Raw genomic sequence first — 19,709 nt, forward strand, 5'->3', positions numbered from 1 at the left:
GCCAGTATCATCATCTAAGCTTCGTTCCACATACGAGGTTGATTACATTAATCCTGCTTTGCCATGCTTTTCTATTGTCTGCCATATCCATTCTTGAATTACATGCATTTTGATCAGTTCTTACTACCTCAATCCAAACCTATGTCCTATTTTATCTGCCACTGATTATTCTAGGTCCTTAACTTGTAAAATCACCTTTTCAACCATGATTCACTAGTCCGAAGGAATGATGGATGAAAAATTATTACGCATTTAAACATGCCTTTTGTTTTACTAGAGACTAGAGACCATCAGTCTACCATGATCGAGTTGCCTTGTTGTCGTGATCATATCTTGCTTAAAAAGTCGTCTCTCTCTCAAGATGGACTCATGGACATGCCATATTCAAAACAAAACCAATTTAAGGGAGACGATATGTACAAACACCAGTTGAAACACCTTAATTTGGATTTTGGAGGAGGAACCATTTGGAGCATGGACGTGGAGATGGTACGCGTCACATTTACTAGAGCATCAGGAAGATATACATTCATACTACATCGATCTTATCAACACTCAGCCAGTCACTCGAATCCTTGCTCTCTGGATTATTACCACGCACTTGCTGAAGTCCTATGCTCTCTTTATCAAGGGATCGACAATCCTGAGCTGATTCGGTTGAGCTTCTGCCCAGCTGGACCCAGCCTGTGGAATCTTTTGTTGATGAATCTGAAGCATATGCAACTGTTTTGGATTTTACAGGAGAAATTCCATCATCATCTTCCTCAAGATCACTAAATGATACATCCTCTTCGTTTCCTAGTGTAATGAAGGTAGCATTAAAGCTACCTATTTCTGAGTTCGCTAACCAGTCATCTCCATCCTCTTCGGATTTCTGATCCAAGGCTTTCGAAGATGGACCAATCCATATAGTCTTGGTTGCTGGCCTTTCTTCAACAACAGATTTATCAATTATCTGCATCTCAGCAGCACTTACAACTGGATGCTTTTCAGTCTCGAAATCAGTTGAAGCATAAAGACTATTATTATATGATGCAGATGAACCACATTCATGTGGTGAATTAATGACCTCTCTTTTATATGATATGCCCCATCCTGACCATTCTGGTTCGGACCTTGTTCTGCTCTGTAATTCCTGCATCCACATACTTCTGGCCTCCACAATCTAACATTGCACGAAAGACAGATTAGAAATATTTATTGACGCTTCAAGCACACATTCAAACCAAATATGCAATAACAAAAACTTGACAAGTTTACAAGTATGAATTTCCTGGATGCAAATAAAATTCAAAATAATCAACAATTTAGTCTTAGTAATTCTGATAACATCTCCAACTCAATGAGTAGGAGAATGGGTAAACGTTAAAGACTTCAGCAGAGGGCTTATCTGAAGATCCTTCTAATTTATTTACTTTGGATTTTAGAAAGGAAATTGACCATATGTTATATTGTCCTGCCTAATTGTCTTGCTCAACTTTCATTTTCGATGGAATTTAGGTGCCTTTTTTTGTAAATATTTTCGTTCGCCAGTGAGCAGATGCTCACTTGCTCATCCACTTAGAAATGTTTTCGAAGCTCATAATTTCATCATTCCCTAAGGGCAAGAGCTCCACCTTCTCTATTGTGGTGCAACAACTGCAGAGGTCCTCCACGCGCCACCTCCCCTTTCATTAGCTGATAACTATCTAGAAGTAATCCTCTACTTCCAGCATCTGTAAATCCAATGAGCACATCAATCTCAACCCCAGCAGTAAAGCCAATATCTCCATCATGATAGCAGTCCTATGACCTAACAGTCTGGAGTAATCCTGGAGCATCTTACCATTCCACCCATCACCATTCTTCATCTAACTCATTACTACATAGGCATCCCCTTCAATCTGAATCCTCTCATAAATCATCAAAATTAGAACCCTTGATCCCTGAATCAGTGATAGAACCTCAGGCCTTAGTGCCTTACTTGATCTCTGGATCACACTGAACCAGAAGATGGCAATATGAATGTTCAGTAGTTGCCTCTGAAAATGGTGTTATTCTTAGATGGACCTGGATCGTTGGAAAACAGCCCTCAAAACTAAATGGCATTGTCTTTAGGAAGCATCCAAATGAACTATTCCCTCTTTTCATTTTTTTGATAAGCTAATAATTAAATCCATGATCAATCCTATAAAGATTTCAAAAAACTTCAAGTCTGCAACCAATGAATTATTTAAACGGTGGCCAGCTCAGTTGCTGCCAAGGAAGGTTCTTTGTTTATTCACATATTTATTTTTATTTACCACCCATATATCTTTTGTTAACAGACACATGCATTCATCATCCCAACTTTAAGAAGACAATCAGCTGAAATATGGAAACCCAAAATGAAATACTGAACTTAAATATACAAAACGGAAGATAAAGCTATCACCGACAAGTTGAATCACTTCAATAAAGATTGCAGCCCAATCAAGATCTCTCTTCTTCAGGCCTCTCATTTTTCTCATCCAATAAGGACTATGGGATCATCCTTCATTAAATGAAAGGAGCCAACTTGCACCCTTTCCTAGTTTCTTCCTTTATAGAGTTTTCAACTTACACCCTTGACCTAGTTAATCACAAACAAGGACTAATTAAAACTTCATCCTTTCTTAGTTTCTTCCATTTTAGAGCATTCAACTTACACTCTTGACCTAGCTAATCAACTATGCATTTAAGATCCTTAGCAACTTGTTCACTGGCTAGGCATTTAGAACACCTACAGGATTTAAGTATTTTTTCAGCAAAACAATCACCTGGAAGGATAATTTATTTTTTAAATTTTTAAAAAATCATAAACTAATTCATAACTATCCACTATAAAAGATGAAACAAAAGGATGGAATTTGAGAATCTAAGGAGACAAGAGATGAGAAAATGATTAAAATAATGGCATTAATTTGCATTTAGTTTGACAGGAAAACTGAAATGCAAGTTTATGAGGAAAATAAAATATTGTACAAATAATAGATAGTTAATGTACAATTTACTTAACGAGCATAATGTTGAGAATCAGTAGTATAATCACTGATTTGGGTGAGCAAAATTGTTTTTGAGAAATAAGGATGCAACAAACTGCCTTATGCCACTTTATTTTTATAAACGAATTATAAATATTGCAAAGTCATATTAAAAAAAAAATCAGCACCAACTAGTCTTCACTTGCCTGAATCTTCTGATCTATTTCTCTTTAATACTAGGTTTCCGTTTAAGGTACATGTACACTTGAAATGGGTGTAAGACCTTTGAGAACATGTAGAGTGGGGACACCAAAACCTAAACAACATTTGGCAGAATGCTCCTTTCTGTTGAATCCATAATATTTCTTTATCGAATCCATAATATTTGACTAAAAACATTTGAACTCTTAAATATAATTTATTAATCCATTCATGTAGCCGACCGCAAATAGCAGGGATTGAGGCTGAACTCAGTTTTGAATTATAAATCCATTGTGTTTGATATTTTGTGTAACTAATTATACTAATAGTTTGTTGTCATTTAAATTGATTTATGTTTCTACATTTAAGTGTTTTTTATTATTTTCCAGCTGAAGTTCAACCAAGCATTGTCCCAACCATATGGAGTTGGCAATATGATAGGAGTGCAACTCAGATTTCCAATTTAAAGAATTTGCACTGCATTGGGCTGGGCTTTCAGGCCAGGCCCCTTCAAATTTTAACAAAATTCCAAGCCAGCCCAAGCTACACTCCTACTATATGAATCCAGTTCCACCATTTGTTCAGTGCCATATCCACTGTTCACTATTCCATTATTAATATAAAACAAGGAAACATAATACTAGAAAATGAAAACAAGAAGTAAAGTATACCCAAGTGTCAAAATCCTATTTTATTGGGTTAGCCAAGTCTAACACCTAGTGCATGTATCAAATTCAAAAACTCGTGTGTTGTGTCCTTGTCCATGTAACATGGGTTTCCACTAGCTCAACCATTTCTTATGTCATCCTTCCTATCCTTGCCAATTATCTATTTCAATGTCCTCATCTCATCTATGATTTTTGCATGAACATCATCAACATCATCTAAGCCTTATCCCAACTATATGGGTCAGCTACACGAATCCTGTTTCGCCATTCTGTTCTATTTAATGCCATATCTATTGTTTAATTATGAGTGCTTAAAATTTTTCTTACTACCTTAACCCATGGCCTTTTTGGTCTGCCTCCTAGCCCTTCTAGCCTTTTCAACATGTAACTGATCAATTTTTCTAATGGGTGCTATAGGTGGTCTCCCATGCATGTGACCAAGCCATCTAAGTTTATTTTCTCTCATTGGACCTATTGGAGCTACTCCTAGGTTCCATCAAATAACTTCATTTCTGATCTATCCTTTCTAGTATTTCAGCTCATCCATCTCAGCAAATGCATTTTTTCCACAATGATTTTTCTATTTTTTCCACAATGATTTTTCTATGAGCATGTAGTCTTATTCGTTGTCCAGGTCCAGCATTATGTTCCATAGCGCTTGGTCATTTCTTTTTGTAACAATAAATTAACAATGTGAAAATCAGTTGAACAGATATTGTTTTAATCAACTATAAAATTGTAATTGTATATTTTTCTTTTACTTGCCTCATATTTATTAATAGGAGCATATGATAAACTGGCAAAATGGATGACTGTTATAAGATATTTTCATTTGGTTTTCTCATCACATTTAATGTCCCAGAAATTACTGGGTGCATCCGTAAGATTCTATAGTCAGTAACATTATATTTTATTTCTTTTATATTTCAGCAACATAGTAGCTCAGAGAACAGAGATTATGAAAATATCAGTTTTGCCTCTGACTATATATTTTCAAATTGACAAAACTAACCTCTTCTGTACACACAAAATACAGTTTTACCATCTCAATATATTTTATTTTATTTTTCTTGAGCCTTTTTTCAAATTTTCAATCCCAGTTTGACTTTTATGGTAGAAAAAAATTGTCCCTTCAAGAAATATAGAATGAGGTTACCTTTGTCCATATAATGTATAAGAAGGTGCTGAAATGGACCTTCGAAAAATTTTAAATGATGTGTGGATACTTTCTGTCACTAAAACTATGGATTAATGGCAGCTAGAATAAGTAACTCAACCCCAAACTATGAGGGTTGAGTAAGTTAATAGGTAAGCCTCAGCCATGGGTCAATCAGAATCCTAAAGCAACAATAAGGGTACTCTTGTATCTATTAGTGATTAAGTGCAGACAATGAAACTCTTCAAATCATAATCCTAAGCATATGCAAGATCTCAGAAAGGCATCGCAACAACATGACTTCTATCTTGGTAGGGAAGCAAAGAGCTTATTCTAACTTCTAAATTAGCAAATGAAGAAACTTCTATAGTTCTACTGCATGGCACAAATCAACAAATCAATAAGAATACCTTCCTAAAGAAATAGGACCCTACCTCAAGAACATAAGCAAGGGCATAAAGACACATCTATTAACAAATGTGCTTACAGACTTGAGAATAGGCCTTCTTGTAAATGAGCTATATGTTAATGACGCATTACGTAGAAAACCAGGCCAAGTACCTGAGGTGTGGACAAAAGCTCGGCATCATGTTTGTTGAGCCTGGAATGGAGAAGAACAAAATAAATCATCCAAAAACATCCTTCACTCATATGGCCTGGGCAAAGCTCAATCCTGAGAGCCGCTAGCCTTGGAGCAAGTCTTTCAATAGCCAAAGCATGCTCTAGTTGCGCATCAGACATGTCAAAATCTGAAAAAAAAAAACGTTAATATAAACGACAATATCAACAAGAATGCGAAGAAAGAACACAGTACTGAAGAAACAGAAGTACAAACTTGCAAATGTTTAATTGCGAGATACCACTGTTGGAGATACAGAGTTAATTTAACTTTAAAGGATAGGTAAACGGTTTGAATTTAGTGCCGTTTTCTTTGTTTTTGCCTTTCTCCATTCCCTTTTCTAAAGATAGCTTTAACTACAAAATGCAGACTCCATTAGCCACCTAGTAATCAAGTACCAGTACATCCTTCCAGACCAAAAGGAAATCATGAACAGAAGAATTGATTAGCTACCTTAGGTTAAAGAAAAGACAGACTTTTCATCATTACACGAGTTGTGAACTTGCAAAGAGTGCAAAAGTGCAGGCAAATGATTTCCGTGTAAATATGTGGATTCAAAGTTCTCTCTCTCTCTCTCTCTCTATGTATATATATAATAGCAATCCTTCATTGATCAATAAGAAAACATGAACTATCTCATGAATGAGATTCAATCTCAGAAATCCACATACCGTCCAAATCTTCTTCGTCGACCAGAGGGAAATCCAACCACGTCTCCGGATGCATTGCGATATTCTTTGCGAATGCGAGTACCTCGTCAGTTATACCAACCGCGCCTCCTATAGAATTCTTCTCCATAGATTCTCCATCAGTTCCCAAAGGTGGAAGAAAGGTAGAAGCGATCTTTGAAATCTCGGAAACTGCTCTTGTATTGGATAGCTTGGAGAACCCGGACTTAACTTTCCCTCGAATCTCAGCAAAATCGCTACGAATTCCTGCAATTCCCGCTGGATCAGAGTCATCACAGTTGAGGGATCGATCCGATGATTCCGAACGATTCCAATCGGAGATAAAGGGTTCAGTGGAAGAGATTCGTCTGGGAAGGGGAGGCGGAGGAGGAGGGCTAGGGGCTGAGGATTGGGAAGCAGAGGAAGAAGGAGCAAGAAACGAGGCGACGCCCCATAGCTGACGAGTTAGGGTTTTGGTAATCTCGGTGAGATCTTCTTTGACGCCTCTTCCCTGATTCTCCGATGACTCGATCTGGTGGTGTTGCAGTTGCTCCACGACTTTCGGTGATTCTCCCTTTTTTCTATCATTGTGGGTAACCTTTGCCTTATTTTCATCGTCGTCCTCGTCGACTTTCAGCGAGTTCACCAAAGACCTTGCCAACCATGACATTTCGATTTCGATCCACGGGTACACTCATACACAGACAGACAGAGAGAGAGCGCATAGAGAAAGGGAGAGAAAGATTACTCTATCAGAAGAAATTCAGAAGGTAGTTCGAGTTGCAGCGTTGCCAACTTTTTTTATTTTTAAAATTTTCCTACGTATTACGCCCATTGCCATCTAGGCTATAATAGCATGGTTACAGAAAGGAAGTAATTTTCTGTGTAACACATCACATCAACAGAGACATGGTCATCTCCCCTGAATTCTCCACGTGGCGAATCAGAATGATATCCACTACGGTCCGTCCTCTCCGTCTCGTTCAGTACTGGAATTGGTAGCATTCGCTTGGCGCTTGCCAGTTGTCACCGCCATTGGGTGCCAGCAGAATTAGCGGTGTTTCTGTTTGGCGTGATGTTACCTACGGATGTCAATGGGTCGGGTATGAACCGACTCATGCAGCTCCATGTAGCTGAGTAAAATTGCTAATTATGTAACAAAAAAAAAAGAGTAAAATTGCCAATAGAAAATTGAGGGGGTGTTGATTGAATTGTTTTTTTTTTTTCTTCTTTTTTTTGGGGCAGTGTTGAATTGCTTTTCGTGTGGTTTAAAAACAAATCATTGAAACAAAAATATGAAAAACATTTTCTTGTTATAAATATGTTTTTTATTATAAAAATATATTCTTGAATTTTTATTTGAAAAACTTTTTTTTTACCTTAAGGGTAAAAGATAAAAATCTTCCCTTGAGGTTTCTGACAATCATAAAACCTCCCCTAGGGTTTCAGTTTAATAAAAACCTCTCCTAACTTATAAAAAAACTCTTGTTACCACCCTTTGGTCATTATTTCATTGGTGGAGAGACTTGGGATTTATTATATTGCCATTGTTACTTGTTAGGGCATCTTTCTACATAATTCAAAATGTGAAATTTGCATTCACTCTAATTGGCAAATTTGCAAAGTAAAATTATTTTACTGTTTTCAATTTGAAGCAAGGAACTTTTTTTAATTAAAAGTTAAAAGTTCTTTTGAGGAATTTTAATTAATCTTCATGTGAATTGATAAGCATAAAGGTAGAGTTGGCATTTAAAAAAAAACTATGCATTAAGCCAATATTTCGTCTATGATAATGATGGAAGGGAGGTAACTGCAGTTTTTTTTTTCAAAATAATAAGGGGATTTTTATTAAAATGAAACCTTGAGGGAGATTTTTATTAAAATGAAATATTAAGGGAGATTTTTATGATTGTGATAAATCTCAATGGAGTTTTTTTCTTATATTTTACCCTTATTTTAAGTCATACAATACATCTTACCATCTTTCCAGAATCATACAATATTGGTTTTGTTTTAAAAATAATCATTTTGATGTTTTAAAAACATGCTTATGTTTTAGGGGTTCTTATTATCCGGTCCATCCTTAGGTGGAGCTAGGATTTCTTAGGGGTGGACTTAATCCTGCCCGTAGATTGATGTCAAATTCACCGGGGGGGAGGGGGGGGGCTACATGTTGATTAGGAGGGGACTGCAAAAAAGATTTTTGAGGGGGAGTGCAGTCCAAAAATCCTTATTTTTTTTAAAGAAAATCAACTTATTTTTGCTTCTCAATGCAAAAACAAAATTTTGAAAAACATGTTTTTGTTTAATTTCAAAAAGCAAATAGAAACAAAACATTAGAATAACCCTACTTCTCTTGTTTCTTTTTAGAAAATATCTTATACATCCATTATAAAATGAATTTTTTTAGGCATTTTATATGAATTTTTGTGAATATATTTGGAATCAATCCCAATTCCATTCGAATCAAAACTCAAAATGTAAGGATCCAGGGGTTTAGAATTAGAACCACCCAACCATATTGGTTTGCCGGAATTGGAATCCTATTCCCATTCCATCCAATTCCAATTCTCATTCCACCAGGAATGAGAATAGCATTTTGGTTCCAATTCTAAATTTCTAACTTATTCTGATTCCCCCATTTGAGGGAGTGGTCATTCCCTCCCCTCTCCTGAAAATGAGAATCCATTCCATCCAATTCTGATTATACAAATAGAAGGAAAAGACCGTAAGACCATTCAAATTCTAAATATGAGGGGTTTTGATTCCAATTTCAACTGTAAACCAAGCAGACCCTTAGATGCAAAACAAGTTTTCCTTTGACATTTTATCCTATGTGGTATATTAAAAATGGAATGTAACCGAAATCCTTTTTTTGGCTCAATTTGATAAGAGTGAAAATATAAGGTTTAGAAATTCTATATGCAACATATTTATATTTATATTTGCACTCTTTCCAAACTGAGACTATGTATTCCTTTTTTCAATGTTTACATGTCAAATATTTATGAATTTAGCCAGCATTTCCACCAACCATCAAAAGAAGTATTGTCGTCCACCCCCAATAGTTTTTAAAGTACCAAGCTGGTGTAGCAGTTGTACGTTTTTGTTTTGAAAAAAAATAATAATAATTTATAAATCGACAAGGATACCATAAATTGTGCGTTTATGGTGCAACATTTACAAGGCAATGCATATTTTACAGCATAGAGAAAATAACAGAAGTATAAATACAAATATTTACGATATAAATAAATACAAAATACAAGTTTTTTACACTACATATTTCTTGCAAACATAGCAACTAATGTTGCGTGTGCACATAACATCATCATTCAACATGCATACGTACGTTTTTTATTAATTAATACTTTGCTATAATCTTCATGGCTTTATGTGGCAGGATATGGGATGTCCGAATGTGAAATGATTGCGTTCAAAGTGGGTTCCTCCCACAGTCCCACGTTGAGCGTGTCCTCCTGTTGTAAATGTAACCCTCGTCCAGCATGCCAAAGCCAAACCATCTTCATGGCTTTATGCAAACTTGCACTCCTTACCAAATTCCTCATTCCTTCCCAGCCGAACAAGAAATTAAAAAAAGATGTCATTGATGATGTTGTACGTTTTTTTTTTTTTTTTTTTTTTTCTTTTAAAGGATTTCATTTATAAATTTTACAATTTACATAGCGTGATGTAGCAGGATTGAAGTCTATGACCACCTGGCCCTTACATGTAACGTATGCAAAAATATGGGCAAGGGTGTTATAGTTCCTATTAAGATGTATAATAGTGCAGTGCTGAAAGCGTGAAATTAGACGACGGATATGGCCTTCATACATCTGCTCGATCCGATTGTAAGGCCTGTTATCATTCTTAACATAACAAACTAGACTACTACTATTAGAAAACACAGCTAGAGTCGATGGCCCAGCATGGGTGGTGATGGTTTTTTGGGAGGGCGATTGAGTTGAAGTAAAGAAAGAACTTTAAGAATGGGTCAATTTTCACTAATTGAATAATTGTACAAGACTGAATATATATACAAGAATAATAAAAAATAAATTAGAAGCAATTATAGGTACAGAAACAAAAAAAAAAAAAAGGAAATGAGCTTCACTAAGAGATTTCCTAAGAGGAGAGTTTCCTTTTTGCTTTAATTGATCTCTCTATAGTAAGAATCTTTGTATAGTAATTGATCCTTTTTTAGCAGAAAGACTAGAGTCTTCTTTGATAGGAGATCTAGCTCTCTTTGGTAAGAGTTCTAGAGCTCTCTTTAACAGTAAGGGTAGAGCTCTCTATGGTAAGAGAAGAGCTCGTGTTGGTCAACTCCTCAATACGCCCCTTCTGGGGAAAGTGGGCTAGAAGCAAGAAAAACTTGGATCGAAGCCACTCAAACTGGTGAGAGGAGAGTGGCTTAGTGAAAATATCAACAAGTTGATCCTGTGTGGAAAGGAACTGCATGATTGGAGACTTTTTAACAATAAGATCTCGAAGAAATGAAAATCAACCTCAATATGTTTAGTATGCGCACAGAAAATGGGATGAGCTACAAGATATGTAGCCCCAATATTATCACAATATAGAACTTGTGGTGATTAGATTTTAACCCTTTGATCGGAGAGAAGAGAATTTAGCCATAAGAGCTCCATGGTGGCATTAGCTTGAGCTTGAAATTCAACCTTTGTGCTAGATCGAGCAATAGTTGGTTCTTTCTTAACACTCCACGAGATCAAGTGAGAGCCAAGAAAGATGCCATATCCACCAATAGATCATCTATCATCAAGGCAGCCAACTTGAATTTCATCCAAATTTCTTTGTCTTGAATGACCATATAGGGAGAATTTTACTCAGAGGACCTAGTAAAGATGGATTCTATCAATTTCCTCGAGCAATTCAGCATAAGACAGAAAACTTGGAAGCTTTTGTTGGTGAGAAAACCCCCTTGGCAGAATGAGCAAAGCCCATCGTTTAGGTTTATTATTTTCAAATACATCTTTTTCTTCTCCTCTTGAATTAGTGTTTTCTGATGTATGGGGACCTGCCCCAATTTTATCCAATAAAGGGTTATGATATTATGTTTTATTTATGGATGCATATTCAAAATTTTCATGGATTTTTCCTCTTAAGGGAAAGTTGGATGTGTTTAATATGTTTCTTAAATTTAAGAATCATGTTGAGAATCTATTTTCTACAAAAATCAAGATGTTTCAGAGTGATTGGGGTGGCGAGCTTCACTCTCTTTCTCACTATCTTGACAAGGTTGGTATTACTCACCTTCTCAACTGTCCTCATACGCATGAACAAAATGGCAGTGTTGAACGCAAACATTGACACATTATCGAGTCCACATTATCTCTACTGGCGTCCTCTTCTCTCCCTCAGTTTTTCTGGGCTGATGTTGTTGAAACTGACGTCTTCCTTATCAATTGATTGCCGACTCCGAGATTTGATAATCTCTCTCCTTATGAGAAGTTATTTGGCAAACCTCCTGATTACTCTATATTAAAAGTGTTTGGTTGCAAATGTTTTCCTCTTCTTTGGCTTTATAATTTGCACAATATGGATTTTCGATTTGCTCCTTTTTCTTTATTGGCTACAACAACAGTCACAAAGGGTACCGTTGTTACAATCCTGCTACTGGCAAGGAAATCGTTGCTCGACATGTTTTTTATGAACATTCTGTCTCTGGACTTGTGCAGTCATCACCACCTTCCAGCCCTGCTGTTACCATTGGCATTACTCTCCCTTCTCTAGGTATCATTAATGCTAACACATGTCTTGCTCCTCCTACACCTGCCCCTAAGGTATCTCTTGCTTCCTTGTCATCTATATCTGTTACTAATGAGGAATTTGCTACTTCTTTCTCTAAACCAGAACAAGGAGTTTCCATCACTGATGATCTCTTACCAGTTCGACACACCAAACCTATTCAGGAACTGCTTGACACAACCCTTGTTGTGGGACCCCCTATTCGCACTCATTCTATGGCAACAAGATTAATGACATCCAGATCAGCTCAAGCTTTATCCGCTACTCGCCATCATTTTCCCTCTACTTCATGATGTTATTACTCATGAAGAGGAGCCCTCTTCTTACGGACAGGTTGCTAAATCCCCTCATTGGCATTCTTCTATGGCTGTCGAATTCCATTCGTTAATTCAGAACTATACTTTCCAAGTGGATTTTCAAAATCAAACGGCATTCTGTTGGCTCGATTGACCATTAAGGCCTGTCTTGTCGCTCAAAGTTTCACTCAAGTTCTAGGAGTTGACTTCATTGAGACTTTCAGCCTTTTGGTCAAACCGACAACTGTGCGCACTATTCTCTCATTAGCAATTTCTCGTGGATGGAACATGCTCCAATTGGATGCACATAATGCCTTTCTTAATGGGTTTATTACTAAAACTATCTATATGCATCAGCCAAAAGGGTTTGAGGATAGCAATTATCCCCATCATGTTTGCAAACTTCATAAAACCCTTTATGGCCTTAAATAGGCCCCTCGGGCTTGGTTCTCTGGTTTAAGTAATAGATTATATGATCTTAGTTTTCGTGGCTCCCAATGTGACCCTTCTCTGTTTATCTACACTCAAGATCAGATCATCATCTATATCCTTGTTTATGTTGATGATATTATTATTACTGGTTCTTCTTCTCTTCATGTTTCTTAGCTTATTAGCAGTCTGTCTCAAACTTTTGCCCTGAAAGATTTAGGGTCATTGCACTACTTTCTTGGTGTTGAGTCTCATCGTGATGCCACAAGGTTGTTTCTCTCTCAGTGCAAGTACATTTTGGATATCTTTCTGAAGACTAATATTGTTGTAGTCAAATCGATTTCTAGTCCGCTAGCCACCTCTTCTCGTCTCTCACGGTTTAATGGTGAATTACTATCTGATCCCACTCAGTATCGGAGCATTGTAGGTGCTCTTCAGTATGTCACTCTTAGTCGGTCGGATGTTGCCTTTGCAGTTAATAAAATCTGTCAATTTTTACATATTCCTACTACTAAACACTGGAGTGTAGTTAAATGTATTTTGCGGTATCTGAAAGGTACCATTGACACTGGCTTATTTTTCTTGGCTCACACATCGGAGACATTGACTGCTTACTCGGATGCAGATTATTATCTGTGGTAAATTTACTTACAGAGAGCAAATTCTTAGTAAGAGAAGGAACATGAAAAATATTCTTCCAAGCAAACTGATTATGATTCAAACTAGTGAAGTCGACCCTGTATTATTTATAGTCAAACCTGTGCCATTACCAATCTTGACTTGATCAGAACCTTGGTATTCGGATCGGACTTGCAGGTTGTCAACATCCGGTGTCATATGATGAGTGACACCACTATCTGGATACCAAATTGGATAAAATCCAGATCCAGACATAGAACCATTGTGAGTATGCCAATGTGAAAAGCTGTAGGATCTGCTGGATACGAGCTGCTTTCTCCTTGATATGACAGATTGAATTGTTTGTAACACTTTAGTGCAACATGCCCTAGTTTGTTACACAGTTGACAGATTATGCTATTTCCTTTTCCACGACTTTGTTCGCGGCCTAAGGGGGGGCCTCCACGGCCCCTACCTCTACCACCATTGTTGCCACCCCTATTTTGATTATATGAGTTTTGAGAGGTCTAAAAATTTTTAGTAACATTTGTATTATTCATGGAAACATTCGCATTGGGATTTTCACTGGAAAAATTATGTTGCAAAAGCCAGGATTCAAGGCTCAAAAGTAACCCAAGGACATCACTAATATTGAGCTGATTTGCATCAGTTCGACTTGTGATGACTATAATAAGAGATTCATACTCACTTTCCTAACCAGATAAGACATATAGAACCAGATCCTCTTTTGCTACTAGTTATGAAACCGCATAAAGGTTATCTGCAATGGTTTTGGCCTTCTGGACATAATCACTGATGGAGAGATTTCTTTTCTTGAGATTCTGAAATTGACGCCTAAGTTGTAGCACTTTGAATTGAGAATGTGAGGAGAATGATCTTTCTAGAGCACTCAAGACTTCGACAGCTGTAGAAAGACCAACAATTTGTGCCAAGACTCCCTCAGTTAGAGAGGCAACAAGCCAACTTAAAACCAGCTAATCTAACTGCACCTAGGTAGTGAAGTCTGGGTTTAGAATTCACCTATTGTTGTCATTGGGATCTGGCATTTCTTTTGGAGGAGGCTTGGGCGATCCATTAATCAGCCCCATTAGCTTCTGAGCTTCAACTACTGGAAGCAACTGATCTTTCCAGAGAAGAAAATTATTACCATTAAACTTGATGGTCAAATAATGATAGATGTTGGGAATTGAGTTGATGCTCATGGGTAGAGAAGTAATTTGGGAAAAGGTTGAGCTCAAGCTCATTGCTTCAAAAGCAATAGAGGTATTGTAAGTCATGACTCTGATACCAAGTGAAAGTAAAAGAGAAGAGTAGACTTCAAAGAACGGGTCAAATTTCACTAATTGAATGACTGTACAAGATTGAATATATATACAAGAATTATAAAGAATAAATTAGAAACAATTACAAGTATAAAAATAGAGAAATAAGGAAAGGAGCTTCACTAGGAAACTTCCTAAGAGGAGAGTTTCCTTTTTGCTTTAATTGATCTCTCTATAGTAAGAATCCTTTGTATAGTAGCTAGTCCTTTAGCATGAAGACTAGAGCCTTCTTTGATAGAAGATCTAATGCTCTCTTTAGCAGGAAGGCTAGAGCTCTCTTTGGTAAGAGGAGAAGAGCTAGGGTTGGTCAAGTCTTCAATAGATTGGATGACCAACCCTTGTCTTGCAAGACCTGTTAATGGGTCAAAGGAACCATCAATAAAGGGAGAAATAATTGGTTCGGAAGTTGATAACTGGGTGTGAGATGTCGGTCGAGGTTGGATGTCTGTGTTGATGTAGTTTCAGTGAAGCTTTGTTTAACACAACCATCGGATCTAGCTGAATTTGTTAGTTTTTTTTTTTTTTTTGGTTTCGTGCCTCCCAGATGAAGTATGCTATTGTATAGAGTTTTGCAAGGCTGCTATGAATTTGCTCTTTGTCCACCACCCTTTGAATCCTTGTTATCCACTCAGAGATGACTTCAGGCATGGTCTTTGGCTCCATGATGTGTGTGTTCAACCCGATCTAAACTGCACACCAGATGGCCCTTGCAAAAGGGCATTTTATCATAAGATGGAAGAGAGTCTCTCTCTCTTGGTTACAAAGACAACATGTGTAGTCATCTGCGGGTGTTAGCCTGTGCATCTTGTCCTTTGTTTGAAGACCATCCCACATCAATTTCCAGGCAAAGACTTGGAATCGGAATGGGATCTTGAGTTTCCAAATTATGCTCGAGTTGAAATGAGTAGATGAAGGGGACGGTGGGTGAGTGAGGAGTGAGAAGTTTGCCGATTTTACAGAATATACTCCAGACTAGTGCCTTTTCTAGATGATTTTGTCATTTGGTAGCTGCGGTTGAGGTTCAATGTGAGATGGTGTTGTTATCGAAGAAGAATGGAGCTGTTGGAGATTCCATGGTCCATAGAAGTCTGCAACTTTGGGGGCAATTGGGTTAGGTGAGGTTGTGATAGGTGTGTTGCCAAATCAGGGATCAACTTGTGAGCCCGTTGCCACCCTTTCTTTGCTGAAAAAATATTGTTGTTTGAAAAGTATTTTTCCCTGAAAAGCATGCACCACAAACTTTGATCCTGTTTAAGGAGTCTCCAGATCTATTTACCAAACATGGCTTGGTCCATTAATCTGCTTTTACGAAAACCGAGACCTCCTTTGGATGTGGGTCTGTAGAGCTTCTCCCTTGAGGCTGTGTGTGATGTCTTGGAATTACCATTGTTCCACCAGAATGTTCTTAGAGATTTGTCAATCTCTGAATGTGTTGAAGCTAGCAGGATGGATGATGCCATGGAGTATATTGGTATAGATGATGTTGCACGTTGTGATCATAAAACACAACGTATTTCACACAAGGTTCGTTTGTTTTATAGTTGGAATTGGAATGATCTATTTCATAGTTTGTTTGGTTTAGACAAGAATGAGAATGATAATTAGAATCAGAAGAAATGAGATTTTATTCTTAAAGAAGGGGCAGGGAGAATGGTCATCCACCCAAATAGGAAAATGTCATTCCAATAAGAATGAAAATGAAATTCTGATTCTAGTCAACCAAACAATTGAAATGGGAATAGCTCTTTCCAATTCTGATTCCAGACCCCTAGTCATGCAAAACCAAACAAGGCCTAACTTCATAACTCAAGCTCTTGTAAATAAAAGACACATGGATCATAAAGACACGTTTGAGCAGAGGCCCCACGGAATTAGAAACTACAATGCTGGATGTACCAGTGATATATTGGTAAACATTAATTTCTAATACATTATTTTTTAAAAGAAAAAAAAAAAAGTTGACGTAAGTAGGGCCTATTGGTTTGTAATGAAATTTGACCTTGGAAAGTAATTCACCTTTGATAAAAGTACGGTAGAGAGTTGTAATTTTTGTCTTTTCCCGACATCTAAACATCTAATGTTTTGAGAAATTATGATCGATAATTTTACCCTTAATGATACAACGATAGGTAATAGTTGTTTGTTGTTTTAAAAAGATGAAGTGATTGGAGATGAACATAAAATGAATTAATTACGCAAAATTACAAAAATTTCAAAACCACAAAAAAAACTTATCAATAATAATAATGATACGCGACCTAGCAATTCCCTGATGAAGGAAAGCTTGGAAGTCAAGCTCACGAGTTCCCTGTTGGAAGATAGCTTGGATGTCGAGCCGGCTAGTTCATCGGGTCAACTTACAAAGAGACAATATCAGAGTGCTCGAGTTGTTTTATCTGGATTAGTCACTTTGATGCTTAAGTCAGCGATGCAGAGATTTTAGAGAGAACTAAAATGCTAGAGAGCTAGAGAGTTGCAAGAGCTAAGTTGTGCATATCTTCTAAGGTTGGAAATGAAACCTTTATATAGGCATTGTTTAGCGTGGGCTTCACGCACAGCGTCAGAGATCTCCGAGAAAACGTGGCTGGCCGGTCCGAAGTCCTTGGAGGCTTTGTGCCTTTTTCGATTTTCCTCTGAAACATTTGGTGCGGGAGTGGACTTCCGGAAGACTGAAAAGTAACGGGATGCACACATGAAGGAGGTCAGAAAGCACGTCTCGCGGGTCGCCACCTGGACCTTAGTCAAGTCAACAAGTCCTTGAGGGAGTCGCTCCTCGCATCAAGGTCCCTTGGACCGGTAATGACGTGGTACCATAGGTCAGTCCTCGACAAGGTGCTCCTAGCTGCCCTACTAAGGTGCTCGAGTTGTGTATGAGGTCACCAACTTGGACTCCATCAGGTCGATGAAGGTAAGTCGCCAGTTGGGTCTCTAGTAGGTCGGCAGCTAGGTTTTCATCATTTTGGCTAAGGCAAGTCGTCGCTCTTGTGGTGTCGGGGTTTCGTCCAACTGTTATGAGATGTCACGTGTCAAGATGTGAACGGAGGGCCAGGTGTGCCCTCATCAAATAACATATAATTAAAAAATAATAATTGGATTTTTTTAAGAATTTAAAAATGCTCATAATATTTGGTACTCACTTTTTAAGTAATTATGTAGATAATTAATATAAAACAATGTTAACTATTAAATAAGTAATCTTAATTATTTAGTTTATTAATTAAATAATTGTAATTACATTATTAAATAGTATAAATTAAACAACTAATTGAATATTTATTATGTAATAGTAATTAAACAATATTAAATAAATATTTAATGTTTAAATAAATAACTAATTATTAAATAATTAAATAAATATTAATGAACAATATTAAATAGGCTATTATTAAATATTAACTAAGCAATTATTAATTATTTAAATAATTAAATAAGTATTAAACATTGTTAAGAAATAAAAATTAAAAAATTCCAACCATCCAGTTTGAATGAACAACCCATTTTGATTTAAAAATTAAAAAAATAATTAAATAAAAATGGTCAAAAGTTGTTTTCTAGGTCGATGGATCGACAGTTCAACCACCCGGGTCAACGGGTTGTTGACCAAATCAATGATTTTTTTTTCTTTTGCTTAAAAGCAGTTTTATGGTGAAACGGAACCGATTCCTGAGTCAATTGGTTTGACTTCCAGTTCAGTCCAATTTTCAAAACCATGGCACAAACAAACGATACCTTAGAAAACATTCCATTGACTCATGGCTGAACTGTTGATGCATTTGATCCATTGAACTGCTGATTGATTTAAACACTCATAATAATTTGATAAAAAAATAAAAATATTTAAGATGGATATATATGAAACAATAAATATAAGATGGAATGGTGAAATGGATTTCATATAAAGGACACCTTATATTTGGGATAAGATATGGATGATGAAGGTAATGACAAGGGAACTGATAGATGGTAGGCCAATCATGTCGATGCACCACATCAACAAGGGAGAATGATGATTCAGTCCAGAGTCAGAATTGTTAGGCCCAAAGTACATTTGGAATGGGTGTCAACTCGGAATTGATGCCAATTCATGGATGGATATTAGTGTATAGAATGAAGATTATTAACATTTTAAATGTTTATAACTCTGTAATAGAATAAAAAATCTGCATTGAGTCTATACATGGCTTCTGGCAAATGGTGCATTATGATTGGCTCAATGTCGCGAATACAGGAGTCAAACATATGGCTCCACAACATGGATATTATCTTCTTCATTGCATCTACGACAGCATCATGGAGAGACAGAGCTCTTTCATTATTTTAGTGATTTAATAATAAAACAAAATGAAAAAAAAAGGGTGAAATTGGGCAAATTGGACAGGTCCAATCGGATCGATCCAGTATGCAATTTTACATGGGCTGTGGACATGGATGCATTTATACGTGTGCATGACATATAAATTTCCTATTTTAAAGACTAAATAAGTTTGTGCAATTTTTAATAAATTTTTAGCTTAATAGGCCCACCTGAGGCCAATTGTTTAATCAAAGCCCGGCCCAGGGTAAGTCCAACCCCAAATATTTCAAATTTCAGTTTGATTGGACCCTGATATGACAGATGGAGTTTGAGCCATAAACCCAATGCTTAGGATTGAGCTTGACTTGACCTTAAATTCGGCCAAATCCGCCCCGATTTGCACCCTTACCCTAAATAAAACAGTTTTAATGACCTGCTCGATCACTTCCCAAAAGAAAAGAATAAATAAATAAAGTAGATCAAAACCAATACTTGTTTCATGGCCTACGACTTCATTTTGCGAAACCAATTTTACTAAGATATAAAATAACATAGGTAGTCTATGACTGCAGCCTGCAAGTGGATGGTATTTGAATTGAATATACTTAGATCCCTATGTGTTATTTATTAATTTTCAGATTTGAATTGACTCGTATCAATGGTATGG

General features: G+C 36.8%; 1 protein-coding gene across 1 annotated transcript; it reads right to left on the bottom strand.

Annotated features, from left to right (window-relative positions):
- Positions 1-296: 296 nt before the first annotated feature.
- On the bottom strand, positions 297-7,132 carry LOC148850050 (uncharacterized). Its single transcript, XM_088947214.1, has 3 exons — positions 6,297-7,132; positions 5,568-5,755; positions 297-1,165 (listed from the first exon to the last, which is right to left on the bottom strand). Exons 1-3 carry the CDS (start codon positions 6,961-6,963, stop codon positions 530-532), a joined length of 1,491 nt encoding a protein of 496 aa, XP_088803340.1. The 5' UTR covers positions 6,964-7,132; the 3' UTR covers positions 297-529.
- Positions 7,133-19,709: the final 12,577 nt, after the last annotated feature.

The sequence above is a fragment of the Nelumbo lutea genome, chromosome 5, assembly GCF_056320005.1.
Source record: "Nelumbo lutea isolate HS-2025 chromosome 5, American lotus-T2T, whole genome shotgun sequence".
NCBI lineage: Eukaryota > Viridiplantae > Streptophyta > Magnoliopsida > Proteales > Nelumbonaceae > Nelumbo > Nelumbo lutea.

Bases quoted from the DNA above. Each gene is read 5' to 3' on its own strand.
- LOC148850050 (XM_088947214.1), bottom strand. From the start codon at position 6,963: ATGTCATGGTTGGCAAGGTCTTTGGTGAACTCGCTGAAAGTCGACGAG. The intron at 5,756-6,296 runs GTATGTGGATTT...TTTTTTTTTCAG, and splicing joins CGACGAAGAAGATTTGGACG to ATTTTGACATGTCTGATGCG. The intron at 1,166-5,567 runs GTACTTGGCCTG...GTGCAATGTTAG, and splicing joins AGCTTTTGTCCACACCTCAG to ATTGTGGAGGCCAGAAGTAT.